Source organism: Papio anubis, chromosome 11 (genome assembly GCF_008728515.1).
Source record: "Papio anubis isolate 15944 chromosome 11, Panubis1.0, whole genome shotgun sequence".
NCBI lineage: Eukaryota > Metazoa > Chordata > Mammalia > Primates > Cercopithecidae > Papio > Papio anubis.
The window spans coordinates 95,603,747-95,630,204 of NC_044986.1; the positions used below are offsets into that span (position 1 = coordinate 95,603,747).

The 26,458-nt window shown below is 43.6% G+C and overlaps 1 protein-coding gene across 2 annotated transcripts; it reads right to left on the bottom strand.

Moving 5' to 3' along the window:
• Positions 1 to 342: 342 nt before the first annotated feature.
• On the bottom strand, positions 343 to 26,458 carry LOC116269483 (supervillin-like). Of its 2 annotated transcripts, XM_031652419.1 has the most exons (6): positions 25,936 to 26,458; positions 17,345 to 17,471; positions 13,445 to 13,492; positions 5,275 to 5,422; positions 1,028 to 1,117; positions 343 to 941 (listed from the first exon to the last, which is right to left on the bottom strand). In XM_031652419.1, exons 1-6 carry the CDS (start codon positions 26,181 to 26,183, stop codon positions 805 to 807), a joined length of 798 nt encoding a protein of 265 aa, XP_031508279.1. In that variant the 5' UTR covers positions 26,184 to 26,458; the 3' UTR covers positions 343 to 804. The 2 variants fall into 2 exon arrangements, with proteins under 2 accessions (XP_031508279.1, XP_031508280.1); XM_031652420.1 differs by lacking the exon at positions 13,445 to 13,492 and having other exon boundaries at positions 25,936 to 26,311.

Sequence of the window (26,458 nt, forward strand, 5' to 3'; positions counted from 1 at the left end):
ACTCTAGCATGGGTGGCAGAGCAAGACACTGTCTCTAAAAAACAAACAAAACAAACAACAACAAAAAACAAAAGCAGGTGGGCAGCTGGATTTGGCAATGGCCATTGCTTGCTAACCCATGGCTACATCACTGTTCCACATTTGTAATAAATGCTTTGCTGATTGGCATTCCTTGCTTAGCTAGTTTAGTGATTATATTATACTTTCATATTTCTGTTCAGTGGTGGTTTTATTATTTTCAACCTTTTAGTGGTCACTGTCAATAGGAGGGGCTCCCAGTGCCTAGTATTTGGTAAGTTTCCTGGATTGGACATTTTAATCAAGAGATAAAAGGCAATTTCTGCATATTGCTTTTATTTTGTGTATTTTGTTGACTTTTATATTGAAATATTTATTTCAATATTCATTTGCCATAATTTTCTTTTAGAAATCATTTGTGATTATAAGAAATAACGTCAGCTTTTACCTTATTGGAAACTGATAACATACAATTTAAAGTTCACCAGGCCCAAGATCATGTTGATTTGGCCGACATATAATAATCTGCTTTCAGAGTTATAAGCAAAATCACTCAGTTCACAATTCCAATTGGATGGCATCCCAAGAGTTTAGATTCAAGAGCAAATGTGTTATTGGGGCCCCCAATTTAGTACATTATCAAGTGAATCAGGGGTTGATAGTCTAATCAGTCTTGACCAAAACTTCATTTTTTGAAGATAACAACAAAGATAATGATTACAGTATGACTTAGTAAAGCCATAATGGAAAGAAAACAGTTTAGCTGAGGAAGAAAAGCAATCAGAATTAGGATTTAAAGATTCTGAGAGCAAAGCCTTCTGGCTTCTGGTAGGTAACTTGGTTATTCAGCCTTCTCAGAAAGGTTTCCAGCCTGTCCAACTTCAGGTCCGATTCCAACTGCATATCTGGTCTGGCTTCGATATCTAGGCGAGCAGAAACTGTCAGTGAGACCGCATCACTGAGGCCTCTTCTGCTCAGGCTTGGCGTGGCCGGGGCCTTGGTGACTTACCTTCCAGGGGTTTGGAAACGGGTGTGGTGCCTCTTGTTTTACTGCAAATGGGTGAGGCTACTGGGGTTATGGCAGTGGGTGACGCCAAACCTGCAGAACACACAGACGAGCTACTGAGCATCTCAAGGTCACTTCTGGAAATGTCCGGAACCCTGATGGATCTCTGTGAGTCCCAGGGTAGACGGCACAACATATAAGAATGTACACACATGCAGGCACACACACACGCACTTCACAGGTACGGCGACTGTGGGACAACCAACTGCAAATGTAGACAGGATTTTATTATTTCCAAGGATCGTAGTGGCTGACAAGCTGATATTCCAAAATGAATGCTGAAGACGTGGGAAAACATATTCGTGACATGTAAACTTGGGCAAATGCAGCTGTGAGTTCTGAGGCCCTCCGGGGGTGGCGGGGGCAGCTGAGAGTGCACTGGTGCCATCTGCAGAATGAACTGTGTCACACTCGCCAGCAAGTGACCCTCAGCACTGAAGCTCTCCTCCAGGCTGAAGGGAGAGAGGGACAGTGGCCTTGGGGACATTACACAGACAGTAACCCAAGGAGGGCCAACCTTTCAGAAGAAACCACAGACCAGGGCAGGTCTGGACTGACTGTGCGTGTTGGAAGGTCCTGTCCATCTCCCATGTGGGCAGAAACAGGAAATACTTTTCCTCGTATATTTACTGAGAAGCAGGTTGGGGAATCTTTAGAAGGGCAAGTGGTGAGAGACATATGAAAGGGAAAGGGAGGAATTCCAGCATGAAGAAAGTATCCAGCTGGAAGAAGAAAACTTAGTAAAGAGAAGGATGAGTATCGCTTCCCTAACCTAAGTGGAAGGCATTGGAAAGAAAACTAGTGCATTTACAAAAACCAAAATGAGATGTGAATGTTCTCTGCACTCATTTGTAATAAATGTGAAATCCTTAGATGACATTGCCACTTAGATGACAATGCATCCCTGGACGAACAACATCCAGAGAATATGCCAATCACTATCGCAAGGAAAACCAAATGAATGATTCTGCTCCTTCCTCCTGTGAATGGGAGAAGTATTACAGCATAAAAATTTAATAAAAAATACCATTAAATGGTTTAAAACTCAAGTTTTAGGTAACATCCTAGAAGTACTTCTCATTTTATACATATATTTGATTGATGATATCAATAAAAGTTTTAAAATTTGTTTCAATTGCCAGAACTACAAAGGGTTTATATCCATGAGAAAGTAAACTTTATTGAAAGATGATAAAGATAAATAAAATCTGGTATCACAGGGTGGGGAGGGAAACCATCACTCACTAGAAGGATGCTTAAGAGACATCAGAGGAGTTCATTAGCACAGAAGCCGTTAACTCCGCAGCTAATAATAAACAGGGCTGACTCTGACGGTTGGTTTCCAAAGCAACGGGAGAAATCCCTCCCTGTCCTGGCGGGTGCCGGGCAAACCCCGCTGCCATGGCTCCCCCTGCTGGCGGTTCAGGCAGTGGCACTATCCAAAAGAGCTCTTCTCCCAGCTAGAGATAAGGATCCTTAGGCAATGAATGGCTCAGGGCATAGAGATGCAAATTACAAAACGTTAAAACAAAGATCCTCCATAGCTCTTTTCAATGAATTCTAGGTACAACAACCAGTCACCTACTCTCTTCGGGAACACTGTCACATCTCGCTTACTCCAGGTGTGGCTGGAGTACTTGGCTTCCAGAAGAAACCTAGAATACCACAGGAACCTTGTGGAGTGCTGTTACACAGAATTGAGGAATATAAAAAAGGGAGAAAGTCCTAATAAGACTAACAGGAGAAGAGAGGTTTCTGGGATGAGAGAATGAAGGTCAGGCCCCGGATGCCTCCTGGCAACGCACTGAGAGGTGGTCACTCCTGGTTGCCTGATGTTCCTGGGAGGTAGGAACCCAGGCTGTTGTGTAAGGGGTTATGTTATTCTACAGTGAATGTAAATCGGATGCCTTATCACTACAAATCAAAAAGAGCTAATGACTCAAGTGAAACATATAACCCAGGAGGTGATGGCAAATATTAGAAATATAAGAAACAGTTTTTTCATTAATTATAAAGCATAAGAAGATCATTTCCTGAGTGAGCCATATAGCACCTGTTAAATAAAGATCCCTGATATATTCAGGAAAATATGAAAGCGAACTCATTCACAGAGAAATGGGAACTGTTCCTTCTCCAAACCTGCATAAGAGCAACTCTATATCCTCTTATGTCAATGTGAACAAGGGCAGTGGCATTTGGTAGTAAGAACCCACTTACAAATAAATTAGGATTTTTAAGATAGAAGAGGAAAAAAGAAACCAAAGCAGAAAGTCTTTAAGATAAACGTCTGGGCTAGAAGTTGGAAAACCTGAGGTCTGATTCAAGTTCTCAGCTCCAGTTCTACTTAGTCACTCTGCGCCTAAGGAGGTACTTCTGTTAAAGAAGGGTTGGGGTTCATGTTAAAGGAGTTTAAACACGATTATCCAGTTCTGTGATCTGATGCAGAAAATTGGCAAATAATTTAATGTGAGAGTAAACTATCTTCTCTTATCTTTTCACAATTCCAAGATGAGGTTGAAGAGATCTGCTGGAAGGGATTTCCTGCTAAGATTTGAGTTAGTTACAATTCAGGGATTTCCCCTCCTTTCCTTCTGCAGACATTTATTATGTACCTATAATGAATTAGGTCCTATTCATGAAAGTGTGGTTCTCTGAAGGTTTTGAGAAAAAGGAAAGCTAAGCCTATAAAGCTGATGACGAGATGTTAAGATGAAGTGAATGTGAAAATGTTTACCACTAAGTTGGGAAATCTGCTTTTAAACAATAGCTTAGAAAATGATGGTATGTGCATATAGGTGACAAAGGGACCCCAAATTTTAACAATTTCCTGCAGGATAGGAAATAAAGCCCCAAACACTCCTATGAAGACTCAAAGCTCTCAGGTGACTTTAGTAAGCATTTCATATGTAAGTCAGTTTCATACATGTTTGAATACAGGCATCAAATCAGTTCTAAGAGCTCAGCAGCAGAGGACTGCGGCAGGGACGCCCCACTGCCTTGGAACTGAGGACACCTTTTAGACACTTATTAAAGCATATCCGGAATTGACTTGGTCAGTCAGAGAAATCAGGTTTCATGGAGAAGGACCTAGGAATTAACCTAAAAGGAAGAGGGGATAAACTTCTTTACTGTGAAAGGCTGACTTAGGGTATGTGGTTGCCAGGTCACAAGGAAATGGAAATGATTTAAAAGTAATTCTGGGAAAGGACCAATATTTGCTAGCAGATCTGAATTGCTTTTGAAACCTACAATTGCACTCAATTCCAAAGGGATAAGTTTTGAGATAGTGACAAATTGAAATATGCATTTACATTGAAGCTGACATTATTTATGAAGAAAAGATACTCGGTAGGACTATCTCACAGACCCTACCCAAAAAACATGTACAGGACGTCAGTAAGTTTAAAACTTTTAAAGAAGGCTGGGCATGGTGTCTCATGCCTGTAATCCCAGCTACTTGGGAGACTGAGGCGGAAGGATCACTTGAGCCCAGGAGTTTGAGACCAGCCTGGGCAACACAGTGACACCCCATTTCTACATAAAAAGTTTTAAAGGCCAGGCGCGGTGGCTCACGCCTGTAATCCTAGCACTTTGGGAAGCCGAGGCGGGTGGATCATGAGGTCAGGAGTTCAAGACCTGCCTGGCCAATATGGTGAAATCTCGTCTACGAAAAATACAAAAATTAGCCAGGTATGGAGGCGGGCACCTGTAATCCCAGCTACTCAGGAGGTTGAGGCCGAGAATTGCTTGAACCCAGGAGGCGGAGGTTGCAGTAAGCTGTGATCACACCACTGCACTCCAGCTTGGGTGACAGAGTGAGAGTCCATCTCAAAAAAAAAAAAAAAAAAAAAAGTTTTAAAAAGCCAGGCATGGTGTTGCACACCTATAGTCCCAGCAACTAGAGAGGCTGAGGCGGGAAGATTGAGTTTGAGTTTGAGTTTGAGGTGGGAAGATTGAGCCCATGAGTTTGAGGCTGCAGTGAGCCATGATTGAGCCACTGCACTCCAGCCTAGGCAACAGGGCAAGACCCGATCTCTCAAAAAAAATAAAAAATAAATTAAAAAATAAAAAAATTAAAGAGACCATGGCTTTTTCCTTTAAATTGAGTTATCATGTACCACCATGCCCTCCATGGGTGAGTGTGCTCACAGGTGTGCATTGTGCGCGCACACACACACACACACGCTGACCTTTCTTCAGCATCCTGCCAGCCACAGTGAACTGGGTGGAGTCATTGGCCGCTCCTCTGCCTCTTGTCTTCCAGGCCTCCTCTCTCACAGTGATGAGCTGCTTCCTTTCCTCAATCGTCATCTGGCTCTCTCGACTTTCTGTGACCCGCTGTTCATAAACGTACAGAAGAGAAAACAGGAGAGAGAAATGACAGCGGTGTGGATCTCAGCCTGCAGCATTTCATGAGTGAAAAAAGCAGGTAGACAAAGAGGAGTAAGTATATTGTCCAAAGATGTTCAAAAATGTTCTATCTGAAATGGGCTCGGCTTCCTTACATCCAGGTTGGGTCGGAGATCACCACTGGCGATACTGAAACTTTAGATGAACACCTTTGTCCTGTGACTTACTGGTTTGGGGCACTGGAGCACCAAAACAATCCTTTGTAAACACAAACAGTTAAAAATAGATTGTTTTTGGGCCCTGGTTTTAAAGTTTCTCTGTCTTATCCCATCTAGTTAAACTCTGTTAACTGGGAGATTTTTATCCCTATATACTCACAAAGAACATGATTGATCCAGAAAACTTTATCCATGTGAGCACGCAAGGAACTTGCCCAGTTGGAAGGAGGGAGGCTGGTTAGGAATAAGGGGCAGGAAAAGGTTTGCTGGGGCTCTGCTTGCTTTTTCCTGCAGCCATGATGTTCTGTGGGCAGGTAGGCAACCAGGAGAGCCCACGGAAGTGGCTTTAAGCTGTGAGAGATCTGACATTGAAGATGAACTATGCTGCAGACGTAACCTACACACACAATAACATTTCTACTGAAAATGCTTTCAGCAGTTTCTAACTGGAAAGTCTCTGGAGATACCTGCTTCTTCCATTTCCAAGCCTTTGGTGACACTCATTAGGCTTGAGGTTGGCGATGTGGCAGGAGAGGAAAGGGAAGAAGCTACAGAGGACTCAGAGGGCATCAGGAAAGGAGAAGGGGCTCAGGATAGGCCTGGGATGGGGAGATGGGGCTGAGGAGGGAGGGAGAGGAGCAGGGATGGAGGCAGAGGACAGGGCTCATGCCACTGAGTGATGTGTATTGGGGAGAAGAGTGTAGGTGGCGGTCGCGGGCGATATCAGGGCAGGAGGTCCTCAAACGCTGGCCTGCAGAGTTTGCTTTCCCTCTGCCTTCAAGCCATCTCTCCCAGCACCACAAGACCCCTGACTATGGTGAGGCACAGGGCTGGGTGGAGAGCAGGGGAGAAGCACAGGGGCTATGGAGCTAATGCCAAGGAAGGAAGAGTGGAAAGGTGCCCCCTCTAGAGAAGAAGCCATGTCCCTGGCTGTCACCTGCAGGTCGCCTCTGGAAAGGGCTCTGGGGGCTGGAGATGGCCTCCTGGCTTTGGCTTCTCACTTTCCCTGTCTTTCGGACTGGAGGAAGGCCACTGCTGCTAGTGCATCTGCACTAGCGTCAAACTGCATCTGAGCACTCCGCACCTTCTTCTAGCAGGTCCTCCAGATGGCTGCTAGGGCATCTGCTTTCAAACTGCTTCTGAGCACTACTCAACATCTTCTAGCAGGTCCCCCAGCTGGTCTGCCTTTCTAAGGCATTTTCCTTGGCATTTTCCGTGGATCGGTGTGATCCTAAGGCCTCACGCTGACACAGGGGAGGACTCGGAGAGCCCCGAGTGAAGCCCATCCTGGAGATTCTCTTCCCCAATCCCTTTCCTCCTCACTATGGCAAACCACTTCCCTTAAGAGAGAGAACTTCCTGATTCAGGAGAGACAGGAAGAGAGTGGCGATGGAGACAGTTCATTTTTTAACGCCCTGGAATGATGGAGGTTGACAGAGGAAAGGCACCTTCCCTTCATTTCCAGCAGCACAAAACCAGGTCTGCACTGGGAAGATTTGGCTTAAGCTATGAACGTGGGCTTCTCCACCATCTAAGTGATGAATCTTTCTTTCACAGGATTCTTCCATAAGGCCCTCATAGCCAGAAGTGATTTTGAGGTCCCTGCCAATTTAAATTGGGTTAAAAACCTTTTCTTAAAGAGATATGACAACCAATGATCTTGGCTTGAATCCTAGATGGGGTGGGGGCTACAAAGGGCATTATTGGAGGAAATTGACACAATTTAAGACGGATGTGGATCAGATAAATATTGTATTAACATTAACTTCCTCATGTTGATCACCATATTGTAGTTATGGCAGAAAATATCTTTGACTTTAGGAAATACACACTCAAATCTTGAATGGTAGAGGAGCACAATGTTTCCAAACTACTGGCATATGGTTGGGGTGGGAAAAATGAGATGGAGAAAGAGAAGGCAAGAAAGTGGGATGAGGAGTGGAGAGAGGAAGGGAGGGAGAGTGAAGGAAGGGGCCAATGTAAATGATGAGTGGTTCTGGTGGAGGGTATGAAAGTGCTCTGTCTAGAATGGAAATGTTTCTATAAGTTTAACATTTTATCACAATTAAGATTTACTAATTTTTTTGAAAAAATCCTAACTTTTCTGCTCATGATTGGCGAGAAACCCCTAATTCCAAGTAACTCTCTGAATCATGTATCCTTTTTAAATAAACGATGAGGTTCACTTGCCCAAAAGACCTCATCAAAATTCAACAAAGAGAACATGTTTTCTTTGAAAATGAAGTTTCAGGAGTGAATTTTAGTCAAACCAAGATGACACTTGGCTTCAAATATTTCCAAGAAACATAGCAAGTGCCAAGAAAATTGGCATCTCCAAAGGTCCAGCCATCACGATGGTGATTCACTATTCACTTAGCCAACTCTGTGGTGAATCCTCTCAGGCATCTCGACAGTCCAGGGTGGGGTAGTGGGTGTGGATGGTGACTCAGAAAGATAGTAGCCTTGAGTCAACAATTTTGTTTTTCAAAGCACTGGGATTCCCCCAGAGCCCTTCATGGACATGATGGATATGAACCCCGGGCCGATATGACCATTTTAAAATTGAAAGCTTCAATTTCTTTGCCAGATATAGGTCAAGAAGAAATAATTTTCACCCTCTGCTAAATGATAGTATTAAACATAAACATTTTTGTTTCTCTAAAAATTTCTACTTAACATTGCTACTTAGTAGGGTTGGCTTACAGCTCCCCAGTTCCTGCTGTCTGACTTTACATGGCTCTATAAAGAGGTAAATAATATAGGTTGTTTATACTCCAAAGAATTTAATAAAAATTCTTTGCTCTTCTATTTTAGAACTCTTCTATTTTAGAACTCAAAATGTGAAAACAAAGAAGATGGATATCTTTGTCCATTTGCCTTTTTTTAGCTTCTTCATTATTGTCTTGTTTTTTTCCTTCTAGTTTTTTCTTTCCTTGTTTAGAGAAGGACATATGTACAGTAATAAGTACTGTATCATTTCCCAGGTTTAGCTGATACACATTGAGTGTTGACTGGAATAGTAAGAGAATTGGCGAAGAATCTGAACAGAAATCTCTACCCCATCTGTCCTTTATCCTTTCAAAGATAGATCCCATGAATGTGGTGGGGAGAGGCAGAGAGAGAGGGTGGAGGAGAAAATGAGTATTTGTGTATGTGTATGCACGCGTGTGTGTGTGTGTAGAAGGTAGTGAAACAGGTAGAAAGGACCGTCTTCTTTCAGAGATGGTCAGAGACTTGGTAGGTCACAGCTGGAAACTATGCAAAGACAGAATTAACATGAATGCTTTTAGGTTGTGTGATGTTGCTGATGGGTTTGCTTCTCTCTTTATACATCGACTGAGAAATCATAGCAAATCTCCCTTAATGTTTCTCACACAGGGATGTGATCCAACAAGAGAGGGTAGAACTAAGACGTATTATAAGGATTAGGATAGATTTCAGAGTAAAACTCCACAACCGGAGAGCTTCATGGGAAGAAAATACTATGATCTGGTTTTTAAATTTTTATCTTATTCACATCTAGTTAAACTAAACTGTAAAGGAAGAAATTATAAGAGCACTTATTAAGCAACAGAAAAATGGTCAATGTAATAAAGTTGTACTTTTCAGTTTTCAAAAACGTTAGCATCATTTCGATTTCTACACGCTGTGAAAGAAATTTAGCTTTGCACCTTCCTTAAGAGAAATTTCAGTCCCTCATCATTGCATACAGCCTCAAGTAGCCTGAACAAAAGATGAAGATCACGGGTCTAGGCTCAGATCTCAAAGTAACTGTTTTCCAGTCCTGTCACCATCTACCAGCTCCTAAAATGAAAAGAAGGGAATAAAGTGAAATCTTATTCTGGTACAGTCCTGAGGCATGTGAGAAAGAAGAGAATTCAGGCTGAAGCCTGACACAGAGACAAACAGTCCATTTAGACAGAGCCTGTGTGCTGTGTAAATGCTCTGTTTTCTTCTCTGAACCTTTGTATTATTAAATATTAAGACACCAGTACTGCTGGAGGAAAGAAAAGGAGTGACTTGACCTCTGAGAACACAGATGAGCTAGTGCTACATACTTGGTATGTAAAATAGTTACATTTGGCTGGGAAAAACTGGTCAGAAGAAAAATATAGAATTTTTTGAAATTTTAATTTTGAAGTGATGAAACATAAATGTATTTGGCAAATGTTATTTTCCCTTAAACTTAACAATATATGGAGATACATTCCATGTTCGTGGATAAGAAGACTCAATTTTGTCAAGATGTCAGTTTTTCCCAACTTGATCTATAAATGCAACGCAATTCCAAAGTCCCTGCAAAGTATTTTGAACATATTGACAAACTGATCATAAAGTTTACGTGGAGAGTCAAAAGAGCCAGAATAGCCAACATAACACTGAAGGGGAAGAAAAAAGTTGGAGGGGCCGGGCGCGGTGACTCACGCCTGTAATCCCAGTACTTTGGGAGGCCGAGGCGGGTGGGTCATGAGGTCGGGAGATCGAGACCATCGTGGCTAACACGGTGAAACCCCGTCTCTATTAAAAATACAAAAAATTAGCCGGGCATGGTGGCGGGAGCCTGTAATCCCAGCTACTCGGGAGGCTGAGGCAGGAGAATGGCATGAACCCGGGAGGCGGAGCTTGAGGTGAGCCGAGATCGTGCCACGGCACTCCAGCCTAGGAGACAGTGCGAGACTCCACATCAAAAAAACAAAAACCAAAAAACAAAAAACAAAACAGTTGGAGGACCAACACCAGTCAACTTCAAGACTTACTATAAAGCCTCAGTAATCAAGACTGTGTGGTACTAGTAAAAGGATAGACAAATAGATCAATGAAATAGTGTGCTCAATAATTGATTCATGTAATATAGTCGACTGATCTTTGACAAGGAGCAAAAGCAATAGAATGAAGAAAAGATACTATTTTCAACAAATGAGTGCTGGAATAACTAGACATCCACATGTGAAAAAAAAATCTAGATACAAATCTTCCACCATTCACAAAAATTAACTCAAACTGGATCACAAAGACCTAACTGTAAAATTCAAAACTGTAACACTCCTAGAAGATAACATAGGAGAATATTTATATTATTTTGGGTTTGATGATTAGTTTTTAGATATAACACCAAAGGCAATATCTTAGAAAGAAATAACTGACAAGCTGGACTTCACTGAAATTAAAAACTTCTGTAAAAGACACTGTTAAAAGAATGAGAAGACAAATTACAAATGGGAGAAAATATTTGCAAAAGACATGTCTGACAAAGGACTGTTACCCAAAATATGCAAGTAACTCTTAAAACTCAACCATGGGGCCGGGGGCGGTGGCTCAAGCCTGTAATCCCAGCACTTTGGGAGGCCGAGATGGGCGGATCACTGGAGATCGAGACCATCCTGGCTAACACGGTGAAACCCTGTCTCTACTAAAAAATACAAAAAAATTGCCAGGCGAGGTGGCGGGTGCCTGTAGTCCCAGCTACTCGGGAAGCTGAGGCAGGAGAATGGCGTGAACCCGGGAGGTGGAGCTTGCAGTGAGCTGAGATCTGGCCACTGCACTCCAGCCTGGGCGGCAGAGCCAGACTCCGTCTCAAAAAACAAAAAACAAAAAACAAAACTCAACCATGGGAAAACAACCAGATTAACAAATAGGAAAAACATCTAAATAGATACCTCACCAAAGAAGATATATAGATAGAAAATAAGCATATGGAAATATGCTGAATATCTAATTTGCAAATCCCATTATTAGGGATTTGCAAATTAAAACAACGTGACACTATTACACATCAATTAGGATGGCAAAAACCCAAGCACTGACAACACTAAATGCTGGCAAGGATATGAAGCAACAGGAACTCTCATTCATTGCTGATGGAGATGCAAAATGGTGCAGCCGCTTTGGAAGACAGTTTGGAGGTTTCTCACAGAACTCACATACTCTTACCATGTGATAAAGCAATCATGCTCCTTGATACTCAAATGAGTTGAAAACTTATGTCCAAACAAAAGCCTGCACATGGATGTTTATATTACTTTGTTTATAATTGCCGATTGTTTATACAGCGAGAGGACAGAGACACTGTGAGAGAGGGGACAGAATCCCTGAGAGGAAAGGGACAGAGGCCCTACGAGGGAGGGGACAGAATCCCTGAGAGGGAGGGGACAGAATCCCTGAAAGGGAGGGGACAGAGGCCCTAGAGGGAGGGGAAAGAGGCCCTAGAGGGAAGTGACGGGGCAAAGCCCTGCAGAGAGGAGATGGGAGCCTGGCATTCCTGGAAAAGCGGAGCTGTTTTGACACCAAGGACATTCCATGGGGAAATAAAAAAACAACTGTTCACATTTCTCATGTTATTCACCCACAGAGTGGCTCAGCCAGGCCGGGTCTCCCCTCCAGGGTGGGGTTCAGAGCGAGTACAGCGAGGATGGACGGAAGGGACAGGGGGTCCGTGTTCTCTAGTTTTAATAGGGCCATTGGAACCTGCTCCTTCTGGTTCTTTATTAGGGTCACTGGAGGGGCCTCCCCTCGCTGAGTCTTCCTCCCTGTCCCTCCACACCCCAAACCACCTCCACCATATCCTCCTCCTCTAGGAACTGAGCAGGACAACATCCTCACTGGGCCGGAGTGAAGAACACGGCCACCTCTCCTGGGCTCGTGACTCAGGATCCAAGCTTGGAGGCTGAAAGGGGACACTCTCCCCTTAAACCAGTTTCATGACTATGAGGGGAATTAATGCCATCAAGTCCACCTGAAAATCTGAGCCAAGGATCAGTGTGTGTGTGACTGACCCTAAATACATGAAGAACCAATTAAACACACACATGTGCACACACTTACAGACACAGACACACACACTCTCATAGACACACACACACTCATACACACACTCTCATAGATACACACTCAGCACACATATTCATAGATACACACACACTTTCATAGACACACACACACTCATACAGACACACTCTCATAGATACACTCTCACAAACACACACTGTCAATGATACACACACACACATTCTCTTATAGATGCACGCACACTCTCATGGACACACACACAATAGTACTGAAACACACACATCCCCCTCTTTCACAGTGAAATGTAGCAAAGAAATTATTCCCCAAATTAAACAGAAGTTCTTCCCCTGCTGCTCAGAACTTGCAGTGAGGCTTAACATGAGTGGCTTTTCCTCACCCAATTAATCAACACAAAAGACAGGTATTTATGGGCAGCAGGAATAGCAGGAGAATAAGTAGAAGCATATACAGGTTCCTACAGAGCAAAGCAAGAGGATTTAAGGTGAAAAGAGAAGATTTATCAGAGCGGGGCCAGGCAGGGACATGGGGGAAGGAGAGACAAAACAATGATTTTTTTCTAACAGAATGTTAATTGACTCATTGCAATTTCAGTTCTCTTTTCAAGAGAGTCCTTGCTTGAATGCTGATGCTAAAATAAATCCACACAAGCGCGGTAAATATACCTGAGTCAGCTTTGTGCAGTAATTAAATGAGTTAATTTATAGAAGATTGTTAGTTACAGAGAGAGGAACCATCACTTTCATTGACAGTTTTAACATTTAACAGAAAATATCTTCTTAAAAGTATTTTCATTACATTATTTAAAAAATAGTTTAAGGGCATGGGCTCAGCTCTCCACTCCGGGCAAAGGCTGCATCTGGTCTGGAGATAAGAAAAGCACCAGGGAGGGTGCACAAAGGAACCACCCAGGATCAGAAGTGTACACCCACGTGAAGTGTAATACTGGCCACCATCTAGAGGACACCTGTGTTAGAGTCAGGCTTACCCAAAGCAGATTAGAAATGGCAATATCATCCGCAACTCCTCCTTCTTCCTACAGGTTAAAACAAACAAGGAACATTGCAGAGTATTGGAAGAGAAGAGCCTCATCAGGGCGTCGCAATCGCCTTCAAGTATTTCGTGCCTGGGTTCAAACAGCAGCATGCACGTGCTCACACAAGGCAGTGATGTGAACCTCAGGCCAACTCATTCCCTGACCGCAGAATGAGCATCTGGAGTTTAGAGGGCGTTCCACCAGCCTTTCTCTCCCTCCCATCCTCGCACTTTAAAAGGAGACTTTTAAATTCTCCTGAATTGCGATCTGGAATTTCAATGGCAGCAGACACAGAGAATATAAATGTGCCAGATTCAGTTTTCTTGAAATTTCAGGCACTTGTTCTGGGGCTGTCATAGATCTGAGCTGGGTGCACTGACCTCACAGCTACTGAAGCACAGTAGGATATCCAGTTCCCATCTGGAACTCAGAAACAGACACAGGGTTTTAATGGCCAAGTCTATGAAGGGTTTTTGCTTCTTGGAAAAGGTCTGATTTGCTGGATGACTATCTTCACAAAAGATGGGGGGTCACCGTGTATGTCTAAATGCCGAATAAGCTGAAATGGGGTTGGAATTGAAAATAACTATTTGGTGAAAATAAATACATAATCGAAAGTTAGTTGTAACAGAGACTCCTGCCAAACCACTTCTTTGAGACTTTGCTTCATTTCGTTTTTCTCTCTCTGGTGAAATGAGTTTCCCTTCCCTCCCCTCCTCTCCCTTCCTTTCTTTTCTTCTCGCTTTGTTGCCCAGGCTGGAGTGCACTGGTGTGATCATGGCTCACTGCACCCTCAACCTCCCAGACTCAAGCAATCCTCCCACTTCAGCCTCCCGAGTAGCTGGGATGACAGGTGTGCACCACCACACCTGGAAACTTTTTGCATTTTTTGGTACAGACCAGGTTTCACCATGTTGCCCAGGCTAGTCTCAAACTCCTGGGCTCAAGCAGTCCTCCCACCTTGGCTTCCCACAGTACTGGGATTACAGCGTGAGCCACTGCACCCAGCCCCAATATAAACCTTAACATAAAAGACCCAAAATGGGCTGGGCACAGTGGCTCACGCCTGTAATCTCAGCACTTTGGGAGGCCAAGGCAGGTGGATCATGAGGTCAGGAGATTGAGACCATTCTGGTCAACATGGTGAAACCCTGTCTCTACTAAAAATAAAAATAAAAAATTAGCCGAGCATGGTGGCAGGCCCCCGTAGTCCCAGGTACTCAGGAGGCTGAGACAGGAGAATTGTTTGAATCAGGGAGGTGGATGTTGCAGTGAGCCGAGGCTGCACCACTGCACTCCAGCCTGGGAGACAGAGCGAGACTCCACCTCAAAAAAAAAAAAGACCAAAAATGAGATGCTGGCTAGAGCACCTCAAATATGTTTTCTTTTTGGACCAATCCATTGACAGAGACAAAACAGTTATAGATTTTTCATGGCATCCTTTAGTATATTTTTAAATGTGACTCTGGAAAATTTCAAAACCACCTACGTGGCACACATTATATATTTTTATAGGACAGTGCTGACTTCCATGCTGCGTGTATTTTCATAGGAACAATGGAAGGAACTTCTAGAGTCCCGTCTCTTTCCTGCCTCTTCTACATTTCCACAGACTGCACACTCACGGCAGCAGGCTCTCAGCACACAAAAGGAACGCAGGAACTGTGAAGGGCGTGATGAAGGGCGTGACTGTAACACCAGCTCCTTTCTGCCCTTGGTGCTAAAGATGGAAGGTTCCAGCACCTGCTCTCCTGGGTACCTCTCCATCAGCAAGGCTAGAGCTACTCTGTGCAGCAAGCGCCCCTGTTCAGGCCCCACGTGTCATGACTGTCTGTCCTTCTTCAAGGCAGCATTCAGACACCCCACAAGCAGTGGGCGTGTCAAGTCTCCTCAGCTACTGGGGGACTCCCTTAAGACAGACCAGGTTTAAGGCGCCTCACCCACCACATGTGAGCACAGGCTGGGGGGGGGCGGTACTGAAAACAGTGCCAGCCCTCGGGAAGGAATGAGAAACACCTGACCTCAACAGAACCTGAGATTGCCCAATGTGGGCTACAAGGGCCTAAGACAGATCGGCTTATTTTAACTTCAAAGAGCTTATTGTCTCCAGCCAAAGGGAAGCAGGCCACTGAGGAAGAGTGGGAGAGTTCACCACTGCTGCAGGAACAGCAGCCTCCACGCGCCCAGAGGCGGTATTTCCCATTCTAGCCCCATCCTGCTTGGAAGCCCCGGGGCTTCAGGTCACTGGGTTTTCTACTCCAAGGGCAACTGCAGTCAACTGGCCTCTCTTGCCTTCTAAAACCCTTAGCCAGCCTTCAGGCGGTTCGGATCTCATCCTCCACTCAAAGCCTTCTGGCTTCCACACCTAAGGTGATCCTCCATTCTTCTACGGGGGTAACGCACCTATTTCACTATTCACCGGGACCCTCTCCTGCTTTGTGCTTTTTGGCTTCATTTAAATTTCCACCGGCTCTCTAGGACTCCCAGTTCCTGATGGGCTGGGGAGTCTCTGCACCTTCCAAAATGATGGACAAAGGGCCAGGCGCTGCTTGGTGCCAGGACATAGTAGTTGGCAGGTTTGCTAATGAGGAATGTGTTCAAGTTGTTTTTGGAGCAATGATTTCAAGATTCTTTTAAATAAAGTTTGTGGGTAGCGGGGATACATTATTTGACAGATGGATTTTCTTTCACTTCAGGATCTCATTTTTGAAACCTGAATTTGACATGGTGTGTGAAAAATATGTGCATGTTGGTATACTTTCTAAACATCTAGTTATATTTGAGAACTTTACAAATGGCCGAGGGTTAAATTCTTTAGTTATATTATCTTTAACACCACATATGTCTCAAAGAAGAGAATTCAAATTGCCATTCCAGTGTAACCTAAGAAGACACAGAAGTATCGGATGAAATAGTGTCAGAGCTCCTGACTCACCCTTCTATGGGCACATCTCATTTTTATGTAAGTTTCTTAATGCATGAAAGTCACACTCATCATCTCTCCCTTCCACAGATGCTTAACTCATTTTAGAGCTAGAAGGGGCCTGGGGAACATCTGGTTGAAAGCATTCTTTTTCTTTTCTGCTTGAAGACTTCTGATCCTAGAAAGTGAGCAGGGAGTGCGCCACCGGTGCATCATTTCGCCTCCAGCCAGAAGGTGCATTTGCAATTGTAGGGCCAGCCAGCAAGTCAGTCACCATCAGGTTTGAAAGTGTGCACTACCTGGTCAAAAGTTGGTCATCATCACATCTGTAATTTAACAATTCATCAATACTTTTGCATATGAAATGCTTGCTAGTATTGATCACCATGCATTACCTAATTTTGTTTCAACTTGTAACATACATTACTGTATATTCTCAATAAAAGGCATAGCTACTCATGAAACACGCTTAAATGGTGAACTAGTGAACTAAATACTCATAAACCACAATTAAGTCCTTACTTTTTATACTTAGGTTTAAAATATCTACATAGGAAAATCAAGTCCATATTTTATATGCAACTTAAAGATGTTCAATTTTTTTTCATTATAAAGGCTTTAATAACATTCTAAAGCCAGACTTCATTTAAGAAGGTTTTTAAACTGAAGAAAAAGTACACACTTTAAAATTCAGTCACTTGTTTCTGACACAGTGTGCGTGTGTTGCTGATCCCAGTTCTAAAACATCTCTAGGCACAGCCTTCCACCCAATTTTAGCTGCTCTGTGACAGGCTCTCAGCGTGTACCCTAAGGGCAAAAACGCACTAATGCTTCACAGAGAAGGAATTAGGTGGCACATGCTTGTCTCTTTGATGCACTTCCAAGAGTGGTGTTAGTCTGAAGGCTTTTCCTAACACGAGGAACGTTACCTTCTTGATGAGGGACCGCCCTGCTTCCTGGGTGTGCAGGCTGCTGGCCGGAGCCTTGCCGCCCTCCTGCCTCCTGCTGAGTCTGTTTCTCCAATCTTCCTCTCCGCTTTTCTTCAACAGTGCCAATCTAGGAGGAGAACATGCCAGCCACAAAGAGTTCAGCACCAAACTCTTCCTTGTGATGGAACCATAATCTAGATAAGTGAGAATGCTTTGGCCAAGACACGACCACAGCCACCTCATTTTAACATTTTGAATTTCATTTATTCTGAAAATAGCATGTCTGGAAAAATAATAAAGTCCCTTTTCTAAGATGGCCCCAAAGATTTTACAGTTGACTGAAACACAGAGCCGAAATGTGACTTGCTAGATAAAAGATGCACCGTCATCCCAGCCAAGGAACGTTTTCCCTTGCCCTTGGGCTGAGATCAAGAGAACCGTCCTCAGAGAAAAAATGTCTTCTAGTGACGCCTTCTGTTCACTTGGTGAAATAACATGAAAGGACTAAAGCTGTATCGTAGTTCCTACTTGCAGAAAATAATGCAGACGTGGGCTTAAAAACCTAAAGCTATGAGGCACTTACAGTCTCTTAATATCATCCCTTTCAATTAGAGGTAAAATTTGATGTTTATGACTGCTTCTCCTCAGGTATTCTAAGCCCTGTTCTTTTCCTACAAATGAATTTGGTCTTTCTAATCCGTCTTCTTTAAACAGAAACTATTTTCTACCAACCCATTTTTAAAAAATTATCACTTCAACTTTCCTCACGGGAAAGGCATATACAAAAAAAGAATCTAATTAACTGAGGTTGTTACCTAACTCGCTTTAGTTCAACAATGGCATGGCTAGGAATTTGCTTGAATATTGGAATCTTGAGAGGTTATTTTTCACAAACATGAGGCTGTTTCAGCTAACTGTATTGCCATGAATGAAGAAATCTTAGGCACTTGCATTGGACAAACATGGGAAAGATAAAAGGTAAAAAAAAGATGATGATCATTAAACTCATTTGAGCTGCTGTTCAAACAATTTAAAGAGTAGGGAAAAAACCAAATAACTAGATCCCTTCCCCTCTGTGCTGGACCTGATGGGCGAGGTCTTCTCAATATCACTAATGCATAATCCATAAATGTTGTATTTTTTATTTTTATAAATTTGTTTTAGAGATGGGGTCTTACTTTGTCACCAAGGCTGGAGAGCAGCAGCATAATCATGGCTCAGCGCAGCCTCGAATTCCTGGGCTCACGTGACTGACTCTCCCATCTCGGCCTCCATAGTGGCTAGGATGACAGGTGTACATCACTATGCCTGGTTAATTTTGAAAACTTCCATTTGGTAGAGACAGGGTCTTGCTCTGTTGCCTAGGCTGGTTTCGAACTCCTGGCCTCAAGCGATCCCCCTGCCTCAGCCTTCCAAACTGCTGAGATTATAGGCGTGAGACACCACGTCTAGACAACAGTGTATTTTAAAGCAGCACATCAGCTCTGGTCCCAATTTGGCCACTAACTCCCTTTGAGTACCTTGGCTCTCCCTCCCGTATCTGCCACATCAGGAACCGGACCAGATGATCTCTAAGGGTCTTTCTTCCGAGCTGCCCGATTCCCATTAAATATTTGTTTTGGAGATGGGATGAGATATATCCTATGATAAATGTTTTGTTAAGTTAAAAAGAAAACAAATTTTTTGTATTTAAGAATCCAGTGACGTCTACATATGTGTACACAATTACATCTATACTTGTCTATTCACTCAGTCAAATAATGGGAAGTAAGCCGTGAAGAAAGGAATTCCCCAAAGGAGGCAGGAGGTTTGAACTCTGGACCTGCCCCCTTCCTCAATCTCTCCCTTCTCCTCCCTTCCTTTCTGTTTTCCTCTTTCTCCTAAGTGGCAGCAGATACGATCTCACATGCCCGTTCTCTAGAACTGTGGTAAGGCTGCCTTGTCAATCTCATGCAGATCCCTTTGGTCAAGGTCTCATTTAGTCCTAACTCCTGTAATTCTCAAATGTTGAACAACACCCTGCACGCTACAAGAGCTAGTTCGTGGGCGTGGACACAAAGTCCAAATTCCTTCAAGAGTTTTAATCTGCATCATTTCATACTGTACAATGACTATGATTCATCTTTTCTCCAATTATTTTAAATAAGTCAGTTTTATTCTAATAAAATAATCTCACAAAATGAAATCATTAAAGGAAATTGGTATTCGCATGCTGTACTTGAGCTTTCAAAGCATCAATAAACGAGACTTTGAAAAAGTAAGCATGCCAGCACTTTAATACCCAAATGAGAAGGAAGAAGTCCTTCTTCCTTCCATCATCTCGTGGAGCCAGGCACTCATCTCACTGATATTCTCCTTGCAAACTGGCCCCAGAACCAGCTTCTCTCACTTCACCTTCGACCCAGGCCAGCAGCTACTCCTCTTGACCATCCGCCTTGTTAATCAGGTTGGATCCAAATGATGAATTTAAAAACAACCAAATTCATCTTCCTGAGTTTATTAGAAGTCATGAGCTCCGGTCTTTGAAGACCTTCTGAAAAAGAAGCTCTCAAAAGTCTAGGGCAAAGACACCAGCACCTGTGTCATAGGACGATTTCCCTGGTGATTGCTTTGTGGCATCTAAAACTGACTTGGAAAAACACAAGCTGTGGCATCTGAGATCACCGCCTCATCCACCTTATACTCTGCTGATCTGCTCGGCGACCCGAGACACGGGGAACTGTTATCCCCATTCCGACGGACAAGGAACGTGGGAACATCCGGGTCAAGAATTCCATTGACTGAGGTCACACTGGATGTTAGTGGGCAGAGAGACGTGACTGCAACCCTTGCCTGCCTGTGCTTGTTTCACTGCGGTAGAACATTAGCTGACCAGACACATTTTTGTCACACCGTTTTAGGAATGGCATAGGATTCTTACAAGGTTTTTCCTTTCTTATAAGGTTTCTTATAAGGTTTCTCCCACCATGGGAAAGTCTCCAAAGAATTTCTCCATTCCAAAACCCTAAAGTTTTGCTTCTACATGTGCTGGCAGAGTTACCTTTGGGGTCTTCCGAAGACTACAGAGTAACCAGAAAAACCTGGAAGAAACTGTGCTTCCATGGAGCCCCCATGGCACTTGGAGCCAGCCCTCGCCTCCAGCCTACGGAGCACATGATGAATAACTCGTAAATAACACGCACTAAAACTTGAGTGGGTTCTTCCTGTCCCTTTTGATTTCCTCATTGGCATCCACCATGCTGAGGAGGGAGGGAGATCTTCCCAAATGTGTTCCTTCCTCCTGTGAGCTCACAGCCCTCCGGCTCACCGCAGACTTCCAGGCTCTGAGAGGGTCGAGGAGCCGACGTCTGGGTCTACACAGGACATAAATTCCTGCTGGTGCAATTCAAACAACTGTCAGCGCTTCTGACAACTGCCAAGCCGAAGTGCTGTTTGCAGGACTGTGATGCTGGGAGCCTGGGCAGCGGCTTGGCCTGGGGCTGTGTAAATCCAGGGAGTGGAACAACACTGGCCCGCTCACCCAACGCCTGGTCCAGGGCCACCATGACAGGTGCCTGCCAGGCCACCCGGGGAAACGGTGCCTCTTCTTCCATACCTCACACTATTCCAGCAGAGAATGCTGGCCTGAGAGCCCTGCTTGGTGAGAACAAGGACTTCAGACTCAGAGCAGTCAGGGCTGGGTCAAACAGGAGACACGACAACCATGTGCCCCTAATATTAAATAAAGTGTGTTTTTTCTCTCTCTTTTTTAGAATTCTCCCTTCATTTTAGAGAATTATAGGCATCCCATAGATCTCAGATAAGGCTGAACAGCATACACAAATACTTATATTAGATCTTGGTCTTGGCTGGTTCACAAGTTGGAGACGCGAATGAACTAAAGTGTCTTTTAAGTGGGAGACAATCAAACATCAGAAAAGGAGGGCTGGGTGTGGTGGCTCACACCTGTAATCCCAGCACCTTGGGAGGCTGAGGTGGGAAGATCGCTTGAGGCCGGGAGGTGGAGACCAGCCTGGGCCACAGAGCAAAACTCTGTCTTTACAAAAAAATGAAAATAAGAAATCAGCTGAGCATGGTGGTGTGCGCATGTAGTCCCAGCTACTTGGGAGGCTGAAGCAGGAGGACCATTTGAGTCCCAGGAGACTGAGGCTGCAGTGAGCTATGATCACACCACTGCACTCCAGTCTGGGTAACAAAACAAGATTCTGCCTAGAAAAAGAAGAGAAAAAAGAAAAGAAAGGAAAGAGAGCAAAGGGGAACTGCATCTCTATTCTTATTCCTACATAAATCTGGGGCCCTGTAGTGGCTGAAATCTCCCAGCTACAAGGTAAGAACCGGGAGTTTGGAGACAGGGAGACAGCCTCTGGCTGGATGGGATAGGGAAGGGTGGATGGTTGGGGCGGGGGCGGGCAGGCAGGAAACATAGGAGCCTCCAGCCGGCCCCTCTAGGGCAGAACTCCACAGAGGCGTGAGGTGGATTCTGCGACAGTTCAGGGAGTTCCAATGAAGTCCTTACACGCCACCAATTTCCCGAAGTGAAACAATGGCTCTTTTATTATTTTCCAATATTTTTCTTCGCCAAATTAGAAAGCCCAGATGCCACTGTTTCTGAGATTGTGGAGATCAGATTTCTAAAGGCCTAACGTACTCTTTAAGCAATAGCAAAGGTTTTATCCCTAAATAACTTAAGAATTATTTAATTCACAATGTTTCTCAAAGAAGTTCCCAAACAAGAACCATTTAAACACAAATAATTTAGACAGTTATAAAACAACAATTTTACTAATCCAGTGGGAAAAGTCGATTGCGTCCTATGTTTTATGCTGGTTATGGTTCAAATTTGACATTCACAATGTCAGAAAAGATGAAAACCGCAAAATAACTTTTTGGTAGATTTCCTCGAGCAGCAAACATTTTCTAAAAAAGGAGGATGTGGAGGGTTTCCTTTAATTTCTTAATTTCTCCACTTTTTGTCTACAAGTGGGGATAATATTGCTTTCTTCTGAAGGCTCTCTTCAACATCAGAGGAGGTATCATGTGCAAAATGCGGAAGGCAGTCTGTGATGCTGGGTAGCACTGAGCACGGAGCACTCACTATCATCAGGCCCCGGACAGGGGAGAGACTGACACAACAAGGCTGAAGCAGACAGACCTGCCCTCTTTAGTGGGCACAGCCATTGATAAAAAACGATAAAGGAAATCTGTAAATTCCAGGCTCTATTTCTTAGACTCTGAAATGTGAATGTGGATGTGTAATTTGAAATAAGCGATGTTTAGAGCATGTGCACTGAGAAAATTCATGAAGAAAGAGGGTGTGTCTTTCTAACACTGCTGTCTAGCTGGAATTTCTGTCCTCTTACCGTATTCTCCTGGATAGAGCACACAGGGCTGGCTGCTCTAACATTAATCTGAGCACACTGCAGTTTTGCCGTGGACCAGGGGAGAGAGTTGGAGACATGGCTCCTAGGTCAGTTCTATTCACTACATGGTCCTGGAGGCTACCGGAGCTAAATCCCTCCTTTGGTAAAATGAGGCAGTCAGAGGTATGTAGAATAAAGTCTGGAAGTCCTATGATTTTATATACTTCTTCCTCAAGAAAGAAAAGTAAAGCCCAAATAAATGTAGGAGTAACATTCTTATTTTAAATAGTTTAAGCTTCATTATTTCATTTTCACAAAAGGGAGAGATTGAAGTCTCATTTAGGAAAAAGCTATCATAGATAAGTTATAAAAATATGTGGTTTAGGCTGGGTATGGTGGCTCACGCCTATAATCACAGCACTTTGGGAGGCCGAGGTGGGTGGATCACCTGAGGTCAGGAGTTCCAGACCAGACTGGCCAACATGGTGAAACCCCGTCTCTACTAAAAATACAAAAATTAGCTGGGTATGGTGGCACATGCCTGTAATCCCAGCTACTTGGGAGGCTGAGGCAGGAGAATCACTTGAACCCAAGAGGCGGAGGTTGCAGTGAGCTGAGGTTGTGCCATTGCATTCCAGCCTGGGCAATAAGAGCGAAACTCCATCTCAAAAAATAAATAAATAAATAAATAAATAAATATAAATAAAATATGTAGTTTAGTTATTTCCAGCAAAGTACAAATAAAAGTACTGTCAAGGTAAGTGGGAAAAGATCACTGGCAATATATTTTGCATTAGTGTAATTTATTACAAACATAGCTGCTAAATAAAGTGTCCCTTGTCCTTTCTTAAACATATTTTAACAAACTGAATAGCTGAATATCAATCAAGCGTTCCTTTCTATCATGATTCTGAACAGACTGGGCTCAGGGATCTCTTGGAGACCAGGATAAGTTATGGCTTCTGTTAGCCGGCAGGTGTGCGTGCTCACGCATTCAATTCTGAATGCACTTCCGGGCCATTCACAAAAACTTTACAGCCATCCTTGAACGCCCTAGATGCCCACAAAACCCAAACTAAGAAGCTGCATCTTTCCAGTATCTCAGTTTTAAAAATGAGAATTTTACAGTAAGATTAAAACTTTCAGAAAAACACGGATCAACTAAAATTTACCAAAAAACAGGCAAGTAAATCAGGAATTATTGCTTAGTGGGTAGACACAGGACTTCTTCATCAAAAGTCCTAAGTCCTGATGGACAGAATATCCCCAAAGATGGGAAGGCTCCTTTAAAAGCCTTTGAAAGAAAGGGGCATAATATTAGTATTTTCCACTGGGGAATACCCCAGAGATATTTTCTCATGTGTAAAACATCAGAACTTGTGTATGAGTGACATTTATTTTTAATTTCCTTAAATGATCTCTCTTCTTCCTCACCAAACCAGTTATCAACACTTGGGTTTCTGGGATGAAACTCTCTTCGAGCCCCGTTTCCGTGGAAGAGAACTTCAAGCCTCAATAGGCCCAACTGCTTCCCTGACTGAAGACATCCTTTGCCTCACTGCACTGACTCCTCTGCCCCTTCCCTAGGCCCCTCAGCCTGCCAGGTCTAACTTTTCATGAATCTTAAGTAAGTAAAGGAGAAAGTCAATCAGATTTAACAATCTTATTAATTTGTCAGTTGAAAAAGATGGCATCTATTATTTTATAAATAATGTTCAAGAAGCTTGGCTTAAAACTAGAAAGAAGGGCCAGGCATGGTGGTGCACATCTGTAATCTCTATACTTTGGAAGGCGGAGGTGAGAGGCTTGCTTGAGGCCAGAAATTCGAGACCAGCCTTGGCAACATAGTGAGACTCCCATCTCCAGAAAGAGTTGTTGTTGTTGTTGTTGTTGTTGTTGTTAATTAGCCAGGCATGATGGTGCACACCTATTGTCCCAGCTACTGTGGAGGCTGAGGCAGGAGGATCACTTGAGCCCAGGAGTTCGAGGCTGCAGTGAGCTGTGATTATACCACTACACACCAGCCTGGGCAACAGAGGGACAGAGGGAGACCCTGTCTCTGAAAAAAAAAAAAAAAAGAAAGAAAGAAAAGAAAAGTCTTTCCTTTGTGGTTTGGTATAGTCTTAGGCAGTTTGAAATGTATCTAGAAAAATAACCATGGTCAGTGCCTAACAAAGCATGCAGACTTCTGTGTGGTGGCAGGTGAAAGGAAGGGTCGAGGCTGGCAGAACTGTGGGAAAAGGTGTTGGAAATGGTTCTCCTAATATGGAGTTGACATGACTTTTCTTCACCCAGTTTTCCTGTCACTATTCCATCATGTTTTTTTCCTACTAAAGACTTTTTCCTTTTTGTACAAATTGATGTGGTACATGAGAAATTTTGTTACACGTATGCAATGTGTAGAGACCCAGTCAGGGTATTCAGGCTGTGTCCATCACCTGAGTACAGTACATTTTTATTTAGTCACCCTATTCTGCTATCAAACCCTGAATTTATTTCCACTATTGTATCTTTTGGTGCTTAATTCAACTGTGGTTAAAAGTTCACAAGGAAAACACACCCCCAAGGTAATTTACTTCCAATTCTCTGTATCTGTCTCATTTAAATATATTCCTCTGCACCCTACATCATTATTTTGAAAGAAATTAGGCTACTGTGTTATTTGATGCTGAAATGCAATCTTTCAAGCTATTACCTGACATACAATTTCTAAATGCAGTTCAGAAAAGTCATCCATTTTACAATCTGTAAAGGAAACAAAACTTGGATTCTAAGCCCAAAGATGTATGTCCTGTATGTACATTTATCTTCACTCCCTCTACACGTACTTCACACAAAGCCACAAGTGGTTTGTGCATTCGATATGAATCCTGTGTATTTAAAAGTGGAAGAGCCAAGATCTCAGCTCCTGTCACTAGATAGTCCAAGAACTTAATATTATAAAAGACATTGGGACAGTGGAAGCAAATAAATAAAGCAGAAATCTGTTTGTTTGTTTTCTCATCTGCGTCTGGAACCGGCCCTGTTGTCATTACCGAACCAGGCTCACGAGCAAAGGCAGTTCACTCTCAAACACCTCAGCTTCCTAGAATTACTCCAGGACAACAGCACAGCCCTGTGAGAAGCTGAATGTGTGATTTCATCTCTTTGCCCATCACCGAGATCGTTTTCTAAAGCAAGCTGTAAGCTCCTCCCCGAGAGAATTACTTTTCGCTCACCGAATCTCATTACCTTTCTTTAATAGACATGGCTTTGCTGGGTGAGTCAAGAAGGCCCTCCCCTGCCGGCGTTTTGATCTCTCCAGCAGCAAACATCGCACATGGATTCTTGCAGAGCTTCTCCTGTGGCTGTTCCGAAGAATCCTGGGGCTTCCAGGACACCGGGGCTGCGGTTTGAGTAACAGTTTTCCCAGCAACTGTCCCTGTCTGCTGGGAAGTGGGCTCCCCGAACTCTGCCGCTGGGAAGGAAAAGAGCAGCATCAGCACTGAACTCCTCAGGCGAACGTTCTTCCAGTGATTCGCCCCCAGCAGCGCAGCTCTGGGAGTTCAAGCCGTGGGCACACGGCGGGTGACCCAATCCACTGGGATTTATGCAAATCTGCAGCACGCTACACTTCCCAGAGGGTTACCCACACGGCAAAATGCTTCGTGGCAATTGGTTTCTCTCCTGTGTGCGAGACACAGGAAGTCAGCTTTAACCATTTACTCCTGAACGATTCTAATTCTCCAAAACAATACTTTAACATTCAAATGTG

Bases quoted from the DNA above. Each gene is read 5' to 3' on its own strand.
- LOC116269483 (XM_031652419.1), bottom strand. From the start codon at position 26,183: ATGCTGCTCTTTTCCTTCCCAGCGGCAGAGTTCGGGGAGCCCACTTCC. The intron at 13,493-17,344 runs GTAACGTTCCTC...TTTAACCTGTAG, and splicing joins GGCGGTCCCTCATCAAGAAG to GAAGAAGGAGGAGTTGCGGA. The intron at 1,118-5,274 runs GTCAGCGTGTGT...TGTGTTCTGCAG, and splicing joins TGGCAGGATGCTGAAGAAAG to GTTTGGCGTCACCCACTGCC.